A 15,087-nucleotide genomic window follows, 5' to 3' on the forward strand; every position below is an offset into this window, starting at 1 on the left:
ATTTTTATTTTACATAATACATTTTATTATTAGGTAGTTTTAAAAAAATATATTTAATGTTGTAAATACCTATGTAGGTTTATGCATATAATTATCTATTTAATATCTGAATTTTATTTCAAGTGTAATAAGCTATAATCAAGTTATTTGGAAAATTTTTCCACAGACATTTTTACCTAGATTTGTTTTTGTCGTGACATAACACTCGTGGCTTCAGTGTTGCGATAAACTGAATTGTATCGTAATTTTTATATAATGGATTCATCATAGATAAAAATTAAAAACAATGAGTTTATGTATAAGTGAAATCCTTACATTATCAAGTAAAAAAAATAATCAATAATTTACTAAACATACGAAATTTAACGTAAAATCACTTGAAAATTACAATATAAATTACAAACTAAATTATGTGGTAATATGTCTAGTAATTACAACATATAATATATATACATATTTTCGTAAAACTTTGCAAATAAATATAATAATGTTATGATTTACTGCATTACTAACATCACAATTATATATTTATATGCAATGTAATGTACCTACATGGATTGTTGTAGAGTATAGTTTTAACTATAGATGCCTATAATATAAGTTACACTATTATCGCTATTATTATAATGGCTATATAGGTTGAAAACCCTCTTCTCTCTCGACGAGTTGCCTGACTGAAAGGTAGGTACTATACATAGATAATATAGACAATACAATTTTATCAATTATTTGGTTCACTTATACAATTATTGTATGCCTATTTGTATACTAACATGATTAAATAAATACAACATAACACATATTCGTTATAGATATTTAATAATAATTATGATAGTAGCTACTTCATATCGGTTATTGATTTTAGGAATTACATTTTAAAATTTCATACTCGTCTTATCACTAATTTCATTTTCATATAAATAATGAATATTTGTAATACAAGTGTTATTTTTCATTTTATTTTAGGTATAATTTAATTTCTTGAACATATTAATACATTATATTAAGTTGTTTTATTAATTTACTCTGGTCTTTGACCGAAATTAAAATAATTATCGACTAGCACTTTTTGATAATTTTTAGGACATATTCTATTCTTTGTAAGTATTCAATTAATACCAAATTCCAATTTTATTCCACATCGGATAATCGAAAACAAACAAAAGCTTTCTTCAATAATATAACAGTATAATATTATACTAATAAGATACAAAGATAAAGTAATAAGTTTTTAAAAAATCGGTAAAGTAACAAGTATTAACTATGAGTAGGCGTACATAATTATTAATCATATTTTTTAAGTTCTATGTCTATTCACGATTGGTGTTTCACTGTTTCCCATTTCAGTGCCCGAAACAAGAATTTATTGCGGTAGTTATGGAATCTAATTTATGAACTATACAATATTTCTTGTCAAAATTGATTTATATACCTAGTTTCATTGAACTTTTATATAAAAAAAATAAATTGTAAATATTAAAGAAGCAATAGAAGCATATTATATATTTTTAGTTTTTTCCTTATAATTTATTTAACAATATGTTTAATAATTTTCATTTGATTAACTGTTATGTTAATCATTAACTAAAAATATTATCTGTATGTCAGTTAAGACATAAGAAAGCAAAAAATAATTAAATGTATAAAACACAAGTCATTGTGGGTGTATTAATTTCTGTGTACCTGTTCTAGTTAGATAATTTATGATCACAGAAACTTGAAACTTTTAAGAAAATACAATTTAATATTTTATAATTGTTTTTGTTTATAAATGAGAAATTGTAAAATTTAATTTACAATTTTAAAATGTTGATATATTACTATCCAAGTTTTATTTTAATTTAATTTTAAAACTGTTGTAATAAGAAGTATGCTGTAATTTATAATATCTTATACTCATAACTATAAGTAATTCGATTTTAAATATTTTACACACATTTATTTATTAATAAAAAATAATTGCAATATTCATGCAAAAATATATAGTAAGTATGTAATAGTGTTAATTTTGTTACAAGTCGTGATACATTATTGAAGGTGTTACCCAATCCAGATTCAAACACACTTTACATAAATTATTGATAATATAATATGATTATTTATCCAAAAATAAAATAGTTTTCTGGTCTCAGACAACTCTTAATAATAGCAATTTTAAGAACCATTTCCTATAACTGTAATATTCCAAAAAATATATTATTTTTTATGCATCTGTATGAATTGTGGAGCTGAAAAATTATCGTAAGGTGTTTATTGTTTTAGATCAATGTTACACAAAATGACAAAATTATATTGTTGCTGGTTAATATTCTCCGTGGCATTAACGTCCGTCACCTATGCAGAAGAAGAAATACTTTTTCCAGTCATAGAGTCGAAAGGCGATTGGTGGTCAAACACAATAATATATCAAGTATTTCCAAGATCATTCAAAGACAGCGACAATGATGGAATTGGTGATTTAAAAGGTATACACTTTAATTTATTGTTAATAATATAGGTACTATTGAACATTATAAAATATAAAAATGATATAACATTATCATAATATTAAATGCGTTACTAAGGAATTACTGAAGAACTGGATCACTTTGTCGATCTTGGTATAGAAATTGTATGGATAAATCCGATATTTAAATCACCCATGTATGACATGGGGTATGATGTAGAAAACTACACGATGATTGATCCTATATTTGGTAGTATGACAGATTTCGAAGAATTAATATCGGAAATGAACAAGCGAGGTACCTATTTTAATATAAAAATACTAAATAGAAACTTAATATTGTAATGGAAATAACTATTTTTATTTTTAGGTTTAAAACTTATAATAGATTTAGTACCAAATCATTCGAGTAATCAGTGTGAATGGTTTTTAAAGTCGATTAAAAAAGAAGACAAATACGATGAATATTATGTATGGCGTGATGCCTCAAATCAAGACCAACTCAGTAATTTAACAATCACACCAAAACCTCCAAATAATTGGGTAAATAAAGATGTATTTATTATATTGGCCATTTAATTGGATACAATGGATGGTATATAAACCAAAACTAATTACAAATAATTAATTTTCATACACATAACGAGTGGAGTAGTGGTCATATACATTTCACAAGACATTCAATAAATTATAATCATGAATGCTTCCAATTAAAAATAATATTAAATTTACCTAATATGTTTATAGACAGTTTTAAAAATATTTTGCTTCAAGTTTGATGAAATTAATAATAAGTATAAGACTTCCTATAATTTCATTTTAAAATCAAAGTATAGTAGATAGTAATTTTTCTAACAAATAAGGGTAATATAACAAACTGCGATGCACGTGTCTTAAATTGAAAAAAAAAGTTAATAGTTTTCTTAATAATGGTTATTACTTATTTGTGATTAAAATCAATTTAAAAAAAATTGCACGCAATGATTTATTGGTTGGTAATTATAAGCCATAATACTTGTAAAAAAATCAGCTTACCTTTAATTCTAAGTCTTAACCTATATGATATAATAATAATAGCTAAGCAAATATGGAGGCTCCGCGTGGACATGGAATACTGAACGAAAACAATTCTATTTGCATCAATTTAGTGATAAACAGCCGGATTTAAACTTTAGGAGTCCGGAAGTTCATAAAGAAATATTGGTAAGTGTTTAATTTAATTATTTTAATCTATAGGTTATCTTATTTTTTGTATCAATTTAAAGAATATTATGGAATTTTGGATGGACAAAGGCGTAGCTGGTTTCCGATTTAACGCTGTCGGTAGATTATACGAGGACAAAGATTTTCGAGATGAACCAAAATCGGTTGGCCGAGAAGATTGGCCTATTTATTATTCTTTGGATCACATATACACACACGATCAACCTGGAGTTATAGATACGGTTATTGAATGGAGAAAATTCATGGACGATTATTCGAAAAGGAAGAATACATTTCCTAGGTAAATTATTACATGAGTTATATATAATATTATATTAATAATTTAATGCTACAATTATTCGTATAAAAACCCTTAGTAAATAATAAAACAAATTTATGTATCAATGTTATCATAAGTAGATACGATTGTTTAAATTTTAGGTGTATAAAAATAATCCAACGAGTTAGTATTTATTTTTTGTTACGCTTTTTTTTTTATACTTGTACACTATGTACAGGCTTTTAGCTGCAGAAGCACATCACCATGTCTGTGTATTTTCGTTGAGATATTATTTCGGAGATGAAAATAATCTTGGCGCCCAAATCCCATTTAATTATCATTTACTGATTCAAGTACGCAAAAAAGATTTAGTATATTCAGTGGATAGAGCAATTAAATTCTGGTTTGAAGTGATACCGGCGAACAACACACCAAACTGGGTGGTAAGAACTTTTTATATTTATATTTTATTGATTTAAAAAAATCTAATACGGAATAGGCCGCTAAAAGACTTAGATTAAATATTAAGGATTCAATTATTTTCGTTAGTATTTGTATTAAATGTGAACAGTAAAAATCATTAAAAACCGGGTTAAACGATTATTCGATTGATTTATTTTTTTAGATGGAAACCCTAGACACCGATAGGATTTCATCGAAATACGGCTCGGAAATGGTTCAAGTATTTACCGCACTAAAAATGTCACTTCCCGGTATTGATGTGACGTATTACGGGAGTGAAATAGGCATGGAAAATGTATATGTGAGACCTGACCAAATTCAAGATTCATATGATTCGGGCGGTCAGAGGAATATAGAAAGCAGAGATTTTGCTAGGAGTCCTATGCAATGGAATGGTAGATCCAATGCAGGTGCGTAAATAATAGTCATAATGACTTGCATTGTGCGAAAGTTCATTAGATCTAATATATCAAAAATAAATCATCAAACACAGAAAACCTCGTATTATGATTCCTATAATCCTATATAGTACGTGTAGGATGGGAAATAATAATAGCTAATATCGATTTACATAATATAATGTGTATTGTAATTCATTACGTTACGAAAAACATTTAATCAATACGTCTTTTCAATTAACAGACATTTCGACTAATTATTACATTATTTATTAAAAAAAAAAAAAAAATCAAACAACTACAAACAGTTATACAAAATTGAAAATTTCCGATAGTAATTAACTATAATTAAACCAATAGATATTACAAAAATATTATCGGAATTGAGTGTTGTTCTATAGTATTTATAAAACATTATAAACTCTGACATTTGAATTATGGTTGATTAATTTGTGGTAAAAGTTATAATAATGGTTTTGTAATATTAAATGGAAGTAGATACAATCACGTCTAAAACTAAAAACGAAAATAATAAATACACTTTTTCTAAAAATTCATTCAATAATTTGTTAATAATTCAAAAATGTTTGATTTTAGTTTATAAGACTTGTGAATTAATTTGATAATAACACTTAATTTGTTGGATGTCTTTAAGGATTTACTGAAGCAAAAAAGTCGTGGTTACCTATAAATCCAAATTATTACAAAATAAACGTCGAAGAACAGAAAAAAATACCTACCAGCAATTACAATTTTTACAAAAAAATGTCTCAACTTCGAAGAACTGATACTTTGAAATATGGCGATCTTGAATCGTACAATATACCTGATTCGGTATACATAATCAAAAGGTTATTTTCGTGTCAAATAAAATAATCCCATCGGTATAATTTCAACTATTCTCAAACTATATTGGTTCTTTAGATCGTTACCCGGACACGAAACGTATCTGGTAGTAATGAACTTTGGAAGTGAAACCGAGACGGTCATCTTATCTACAGTTATAAGGAACCTAAAAAAAAAACTGCACGTCTATTTGGGCAGCGAAAATTCAGCATATAGCCGAAGGTATTCGTTTTAATGTGTTATTAAAGCTTATACGATATACTACCTAATCTGTAATATTTATCAATACATTTCATTCAAAATAATATTGTTTTAACATTGCAGTCAAAACGCGCATTTTGTAATGATAAAATATTATGTAATATTGGATCTTATTTGATTTATTTCAGCGATACCGTGTCCACGATTTCCATAGTTGACAAACCGTTGCACCTTCGACCACAATCGGTCGTCGTGTTGACCGATAATTTAATAAATGTCAATGAGTTCAAGAATAATGCTTTCAGTTACAGGCAATACAACTCTTCATACATAAGTCTTCTGTGTGTCATACTACTGACAGGATATTATGTTGGATTACGTAATTAGTCGAATTCACTAATAACTTAAACAACAAAATTCTTTTTTTTTTCAATTATATTTGTAAAAATAAATGTTATCTACTGACTAACGTTTATATTTGTTTTAATTTGATTATATTTCAAAATTTCAAAAATTCAAAAATTCTAGTGTGCTAGTATCATTGAGTTAAATAATTTATCTATGTGTTATCAATTCAATATACCTACACGTCCTACAGACTCGTATTCAGTGAAATAATAGGTTAGGTCTTACTCGTCTCAGGTGGGTACGCTGTTATATTAGCCGTCGGGTAATATGTATTTTACCGTAAACCTGTATTTTATTTATTCATACAATATAATAATTACACATATATACTTTAGTCTATGGACAATTTGACAACAATTAATACAATAAACTTTGTGTCTTCTAGCTCAAATAGGTATCTATTAAATAAAAAAATTAAGAATTGAAGATTGTAAGCTTTATTCTAAATTTCATCAAGAATATTTTACTCTAAAAACTTAATTTTAGTATAATCACTACGTTGAAAAAGCGTTATAATATGTCAAATAAATTAAATTGAAACACTTATTAAATATTTAATTTATTGAAGTTTATACTCTAATAAAGATTAAACTATACATTATTTTTATTATACATTAAAAAATAACGTTTTGTAATTAAATCACTGTAATCAGATTTAAACCTGGTCAGGTTTATTATTTATTACAATTAATTATATATGTATACTATTTAGAATGTAAGTGCCTAGGTACTTAGAACATATACCAGGTATAAGTAATGAGAAAAAACGAGGGAAAAAATAAATAAAAAAAGGTAGAAGTAGGTACCAATTTAATATATTTTTTAGAATAAAACTTTAAAACCATATAGACATAATATAGCATGGTTAAATAAAAGAAAATATTTTTGATAATAAAAGAAAAAAGAGAATACAACAACGTTGTTTATTACTAAAATAAAACTAATAATAATTCATTCCAAAAAACGTAATCAGAACGTTCTGGTTAGTGTATTGTTGTAAATACATACTATATAATAATACATACTATATAATAAAAAATTGTATGCTCAATGCTCATATGAAATTAAATATTACTGAAATCCTTAAAAGAATCCATTTTATTCTATTATTATTAAAATTAGAGATAATTTATCTATTGCAAAATGTAAAGGTATGATTATTCTCTGGGGCATCTTATATTATGCGAGCATTTTAAAATTATCATAATTTATGCTTAAAAATTAAAATATCAATAAAATCTTCCGAGATGCCCTATGGATAATAAATAATTATTTTACCTCTAATCGATTCACTATAACCTAGTAAAATGGATTATTGTAACCGTAAAATTTGCTATATCGTACGGTTTAAGACGGAGAAAACATGCGGATATGTCGTCCTATTAATGTAAAATCATTATACGATTAATACATCTGTACGCACAAGAGGCTTGATATAATGTAATATTACAATTTTTTTTTTAAATGATACGTTTGTATCATTAGGTAACGTAGGTACATGTAGGTATTAGGTACGTATATACATATATAAAATACTTTTGAATTTAAAAATACTAATTACCTACAAATACAATTTTAATTATGTATAGATTAGATGTCATTTAGGTACAAAATTTATGAGATTTTATGTATTTAAAAAATACTTTAAAAACATAAATGTATTATTTTAGTATTAGATAATAAATATGTATTATAATAATAATATACCATAAATGTTATTAGTTTGATTTTAACAATAATATACTAATAATAGGTAGTTAAAAAAAAATCGTTTCAACAAATTACAACGGAATTTACATAGGTATTAGTTCAAATTATTGTTGATTCTAATAATATTTGATGTATTATTATAATAATAAATTATTTCTGAGAACTAAATTTCACTACAAAAAATGTGTTTGAAACGTGGCAAATTTCGTGGTAGAGAATCGTGATTTATAAACGTTGGTTGAATTGTTTTGGTACCAATACTGTATATAGTTAGTTAAGTTTTAGCTTTAGTTAGTTTTTATTCTGTTTGATAGGTATACGGATCCTCATTATCTACACGTTAGGTACACTATTTATATTAGACTGTTTAGTATTCGAACGTAATGTAAATCTACTTGTTGAAAATCAGTGTTCAACATTATTATGTTTTGATAATCCGTCAAGTAGTTTGATTTGTTTATTTAATATGAAACGGCTTGCGGAACAAGTCTACGACTGTTATATCTTTATCGATTCGATGTGCAAATCTCAAGGACGTGACAAAATATCCGCACGATTCATACGTGTCTATAATATTATGCACTCTGTTTTCACAGTCACTAAATTTCACTTTTATAATTCATTTTAAAAAAAAAACCAATAATATTATGGGGTCGTACAGATGAGTTTCTTTGAAATTTAATTCCTACAATATTTAAAATATTTAATGTAGACTTATAATGTATGTATTATAGAGGCGACACCCAGCTCTAGAATAGAAGTAAGGGCAGGTACAGATAAGACACACAAAATAATACAGGACTTTTTGGTCGAGTGGTTCGAGAATGTTCTTCGAAACTAATCCGTACAGTTGATGATAATGAATTTTATTTCGATCTGAAGAATAGGAGCAAAATAATAATAATTACAACAATTTGATCGTCGCAGACGAAGAAACTTTTTTTTTTTTATATATAACGAATTTTAATTTTAAATTAAGAGAATTGCTCAATAAAACGACATATTGAGTGTGCGTGTGCGTATATATGTGCAATAAACAGATGTGAGTGAACTGTGACGGTATTAAATTAATTTTTAACACCCATCGCAGTGTTTTTAATGAAAGGTAAAGACGTAATGTAATAATAGCATAATAAAATATATAAAATCGTTTTGGATACTCCATTGTTGTTTTATTCTATAGGTTAATTTAACTGCACAGTATTGAGTTTTTTTTTCCAAATGGGTCACGGACAAGAATTTAGAGATGCGATAGGGGCGATAACAAGTTTCCATTTGACACATGTCTCGTCGGTATATTATATTATAATGTATACGAATTACGAAAAATTATTATTTTCAACATACAAGCATACCGTATACAATAATTGTTAAGTTTTAGTACTGTACAATTTTTTTGATCGAATAATAATTGCAATTCGACATTGTGTGGGATGGTCTATTTATTTTAACCGCTATTGTACATTTGTACCAACATACTACGATATAAATAATGATACGAGTTTATGTTGTATCATTGGTTTATATTTTTATTTAAATTAAAACCGTTTTGTACCACGAAAACTTTTTGGTAGTGCTTATATGAAAAGCTAATAATATAAAATCACCGTCGATACACTTATAGTGTGCGAAGAAATTATAATCGGTTTCACAATATTATCTCGTTGACCTCCTGTTTAAAGTCACGAATGAAGAAGTTTGTGCAAAATTGAAAAACATAAAATGATCGAAAGGTATTGTCACACAGAACTTACAGTATACAGGGTGATTCACAATAATGGTTTTGTATAAAATATGAAATATATGTAATATATTATAGCCTAATATTTATTATACTCAAAAAATATTTACAAATTATAAAATATTATTATTTATTATTAAATATGTTACTTACATATTACTTTTAAATTTGGCTATGTACTTTATACACATTATATTTACTATATTTATCATGTTATCATTTACCGTCAGGTGTTAATTACAAAAAGTAAGTAAATATCTTAATTACTATAAAAGGTATAACTTAAACAAATAATCATAGCCCATATTAGCCACCATAATAATTATAATAGGTTTAAATGTATTATAATATATTACATATTATCATGATAGTTATTATCACTTCATAAAGTTTAATAATTCACAAACCACTAATTCGATTTGCATACGTATCAGTATTTCAAATAAAATCATTGGTTTAACAAATTACAGTAAAAAAAAAAAAAAAAATGTACTTTTCATTTGAAAAAAATATGTTTGTATCACCGCAGGAAAGGCATTACATATATTAGTATTCGGAAATACGTTCTTAGAGTAAGCTTATTCCTAAAAATCATAATAATTTGAATAAATGTATCAGGTGCCTGTAATAGGCAATAAAGGATAAAACCTGGGGATAAGCATGCCTGCATATGATTCACCCTGTATACGATCTCTGTATAGCTTGATCGTCGATCGAACTTCTCAAATCAAAAACCCACACCGAGCAGATATTATAGTGAAACGCTATTATTGTAATAGTTTTAAAAACTTGCATTTTTTTTTTACACAAGAAAATATACATGTGGTCATAATTGCATGCGCCGCGGGCTGCGCACTGCAGTAGGTACAATGCGTAATACGTCGGTTCGTTATTAATGGCTTATAAAAAATGTCACTACAAAGTATTATGCAGTAGCCGTGTACGATTATTCAAAATCCAATCCGGGAAGTCGCCGATGGACTCGGAATAATAATATCATATCCGTACAACTTCTTACGACGAACTTCGTACTATCTCGTTATATTTTAATATTTCGTACGTTTCATATGGTCTACTCGCACTTCATGTGCCGACGAGGGACATATTATTGTAATGCAATATCTCAGCTGTGCACGCGTCCGTGTGTTAAGCTCGGCGGCGGCGTACGCCGATTTAGGAGTGTCCGAAGGTATTTTCACATCCAAGAGTAACAATAGAGGTTATGTTATTACGATATTATTGTTGTTTAATAATTATCGCGGAACCCAAATTGTTTGACCCCGTTTTCTATGTCTTTATTTTATTTTTTTTTTTATCTTTTGTTGCATTGTGCGGCGGCGCGCGCTCAAGACGAGCATTGTTTATCGGAATAAGAGACGATGATGGTTCGAGAAGAGTCGGCGGCGGTGGCGGCGTAGACCGCGGCAAAGGAAGTGGTGGGGGAGGATGTGGAGAAAAAAAATTGTAATTAACTCGTGTATCATTCGGCCTTTTGTTTTATCGCGTTTAATTACTTCTCATTGTTGTAACTATATATATAATATATTTTTATATTGTTGCCGCGTAGTTGTTGCTGTCGTCGTCGTCGTCGTCGTCTGTTACCAAAGTCATCTTGATTCTACATACCACTATGCGATGTACATAGACACACAGTTCATATACCAATATATACCTGAACGCACACAATACACGAAACACGATCAAAGATTTGCTCAAATTCGATACACACATTACATTATACCTAATTCATAACTCGTCTCATCCAACAATGGTTTCTATTAATATATGACCTACGAGTCATTTGAAAAAGTTTAAACTGCAACAAGATAAACTCTGCGATATACATACCACTATCGTATGTGTCGATGGTCGATGCGTACCTACCACTCTTGTAGGTACCTACAACAAGGTATAATAATAATAATATGCATATATTATGTCCGTATGCGTCCTACCTATGCACTATATATATTTACAACTTGCGTTATTATATATTACGTGTTTTCCACCGTCCTGACCTTAATATAAGGTAAAGGATTCGTTAATATAACTTTGACATTAACTACTATAGATTAAAGTTCTACAAAATTAAAGTTGATCATTTAATAATAATAATAATAATGATTTATAATATAGGTACGATATTATATAACATTAATACAAACACTTTACTAGAGCTGTGTCTATTGTATTTAATATTATTTTTCTGAGCAGTTTGCTGCAGAGTAAATTATGATTATATTGGCTATAAAATTATGTGATTTTATTTTAATGCTTTATTTTTCAACTAACACATTACAATTGAACATTTTAAAAATATCCATTCACCACTTGCATTGCATCTCACGGCTAGATCCTTACGATCAAAAACATTTACAAAGGTATCTTAAAATTAAATACTTCTCCGTACTTATTGCATATTATATAGTAGAAAAAAACTTCATTCTATGTTAAACCTATGAGAAATCCGCAAAAAAGCATTAAATAAAAAAAAAATATAAAATTAATTTTCTAAACAAATATATAATATAATATAATATAGTACCTATTATAATATTTTGTCCCTATTGTGAGACCAAAAAAATAAAACTTGTTGATGAAGAATATCATCGCATCGCTTTCATCCATTCTGAGGGCAGAGGCGCTATAATTATATAATACCGACAAAACGATAAGACCATATTATAAATAACGTCTTTAGAGCACCTATACATCGTCGTACACTGAGCTGGCTCTTGTATTGTTCGGTGCTTTAACGTTTCTACTAAGACCCTTTTGTGGGCGCACGTCGAGTTTACTTTGCAAGACTCGAAACTCGAAAAAGTAATATAGGTACTTATTATACATATATCCAGTGCTGTTCTTCTTCTCCCGATTCTCACACAATAAATAACAACAATATATTACGCTTGTATCATTGTTATTGTAATCAAGTATTATGTTTTGTGATAAAAAAAAAAACATAAATAGTGTATATATACGCGTACCGTACGGTGGGGTGGCTATGTGAGCCCGCGATCATATAATGAACACTTGCTTTGGCGTGCGGCGCATCATCAATTTATCGTCCTGTCGTCTCCTTATAATCCAATGTTATAATAACGTATTAATACTATGTACATTTTTTTTTATTCTCTACGGTTTTCCAATACTTATTGTCTGAGTTCATTGTTGTACGATAATAAAAATAATAATAATAATAATCATACCGCGATCGAAACGCCGTTATTATTACTATTATTGTTAATGTTAATCTCTATCCATCTCCATGCATAATAATATAATATTATATATTATGGTCCTATACGAATATTATTACTATTATTATTATAATACAGTGGTGCGCGCGGTTTATGATAGAGTCTGTGTTGCGGTGAAAATCACAACTAGTAGAAAATAGTCACACACACACACACACACACCCCGACACCGACATCATGAAGTCGACTTCTCGGTTCTGTGGCTCTGTGCATACCATATTTGTTATAAAATTACTTCTAATGTATCGTCAATATTTTTTTTAAGTATATTGGAAACAATTTTCGAACAGTGTGGTCGTGTTGGTGATCCGTCCACAAAATATGGAAATAGAACAGAACGAAATTTCATATGCACATTGATTGCATATTCCATGCATATTCCATGCTATCATACTAATTGAATGGTGTTAACGAAATATAACGATATAATATATGATTTACAACCATCAAAACGGAGGTAAAATTGCGTACGGAATTAACTTCACGAATCGTCGCCGCGTAATCGCGTAATCGTCCGGAAAAACGACGGACGTGATGATGACGTTGTTAAGAGTGGCGTGTGCGAGAGAGAGAGAGAGGGAGAGAGAGAGAGAGGGAGAGGGAGGAAAATTTAAAATTGTATTAAAGAAAAAATATAACCGTCCCACCCGTTGCCACGCTGTGCTGTGGACGAGTGCAGTGCGTATAATATACATTACATATTATTATTATTTTTATTATTATTATATACGTCTTGTACTCGAAAGACGGCGGGCGGTGCGGCAGTGCAGACTCGTGCGCCGCGCGTATAATCGACGAAATAAAAGGAAAAATCGAGCGGGGGAGGAGTGGAGGAGAGTGAAAAAAAACCGACACCTGGCCCACACGCACTCGGCGGCGGCGGATCATCGCGTTCGGTCTGGCGGACGTTCGATTTTTCGGAATTTTTCGACATTGTTTTTGCTCAACGCGAAAAACCGCACCAGTGTGCCCGCGGGACATCGGACTGCCCACCGAGCGAGTGCACGCGTGCGTACACTACACTATGCGATGTGACTGTGATTATTATTATTATTACTATGAGCACGCGTTATGGCCGCGCTTAGGATTGCGCCGGGCTTCCGCGAGCATTATTATTGTAGTGTTTTAGTTGATGGGTTTCGAGCGATTTTCGATTGTTTTTTTTTTTTTCCACTTTCCGTGCGATTTCAGCGCGCGCTTTTTCATACTACATGTGTAGACGGATTTTTTTTTTTAAACCCAAAATCACCGCCAAGACCACAATGACATTACACATAGATGGCTGAGCTTGAGGCCACCTCGTCGTTGCAGGCGTTCGATCGGGTGGGAGGTTTCGATTAAAACCCTCGTCGCCGTCGAGTAGCTATACCTATAGGTATAGGCAGACTATAGGGCGGCGCGTGTGGCTTATGCCGAAAACAATAATGCACTATACATTAATATTATATTATACATACACGACGATACACACGCAGAACGGACGTTATTTCATATTATTATAGTACAAAAATAATCTGGGACTTTTTTCGATTTTTCCGAAAGTTTTGCAATATTATTTTATTTTTTTTTAAATAATTTAATTTTAAAACTCTAACTATAATGGTAAAAATACAAATTATTAACAATACTTTATTAGCGATAGTAATAATCCGGTCTCGGAGTTGTAGCTATTTGCACATTTTCACTGGTTGATGGTAGGCCAAGTGAGAACAAATATTAAGTTTCACGAAGGTGTAATTAAAAATACAAATTTATTTAGATCATATTCCGTCTATGGATATTATATTTCAACATTTTACAATTTTTACTTTTTAGATCAGATTTTGCCATTTTACGGTTATGACCTAACAATTTACTCGTATTTCGATATCTGTTCTTTTTATGTCATATTTTTTTTTAACTTAAGCTAAAGCTTTATAGACGGTGAAAACTTTTAGATAGAATTTCAAGAAAATAAATATTAAGATTTTAATAAAGATTGCCAATAGTTCTTGTGGGAGAAGAAAAAATATAAATGAAAGTAGTATATCTCGTATTATCAAATTGTCATTTCAATAATATTGTCTTGTTTAATTTTTGGGAATTATAATTACATGATAATAAACTAACAAATAATCATTGTTGTTACTTGT

The 15,087-nt window shown here is 28.9% G+C and overlaps 1 protein-coding gene across 1 annotated transcript; it reads left to right on the forward strand.

The window, feature by feature from the left end:
- The first annotated feature begins 942 nt into the window (after positions 1–942).
- On the forward strand, positions 943–6,311 carry LOC132940940 (maltase A3-like). The gene is made up of 11 exons (XM_061008748.1): positions 943–1,100; positions 2,263–2,465; positions 2,565–2,744; positions 2,817–2,989; positions 3,524–3,649; positions 3,712–3,950; positions 4,168–4,372; positions 4,555–4,801; positions 5,445–5,640; positions 5,714–5,857; positions 6,025–6,311. The coding sequence occupies exons 2-11, from the start codon at positions 2,267–2,269 to the stop codon at positions 6,221–6,223; spliced, it is 1,908 nt and encodes a 635-aa protein (XP_060864731.1). The 5' UTR covers positions 943–1,100; positions 2,263–2,266; the 3' UTR covers positions 6,224–6,311.
- The last annotated feature ends 8,776 nt before the right edge of the window (positions 6,312–15,087 follow it).

Source organism: Metopolophium dirhodum, chromosome 3 (genome assembly GCF_019925205.1).
Source record: "Metopolophium dirhodum isolate CAU chromosome 3, ASM1992520v1, whole genome shotgun sequence".
Classification (NCBI taxonomy): domain Eukaryota; kingdom Metazoa; phylum Arthropoda; class Insecta; order Hemiptera; family Aphididae; genus Metopolophium; species Metopolophium dirhodum.

Coding starts and splice junctions, on each gene's coding strand:
- LOC132940940 (XM_061008748.1), top strand. CDS start 2,267: ATGTTACACAAAATGACAAAATTATATTGTTGCTGGTTAATATTCTCC. Junction 2,990..3,523: donor CAAAACCTCCAAATAATTGG/GTAAATAAAGAT, acceptor TAATAATAATAG/CTAAGCAAATATGGAGGCTC. Junction 3,650..3,711: donor AAGTTCATAAAGAAATATTG/GTAAGTGTTTAA, acceptor ATCAATTTAAAG/AATATTATGGAATTTTGGAT.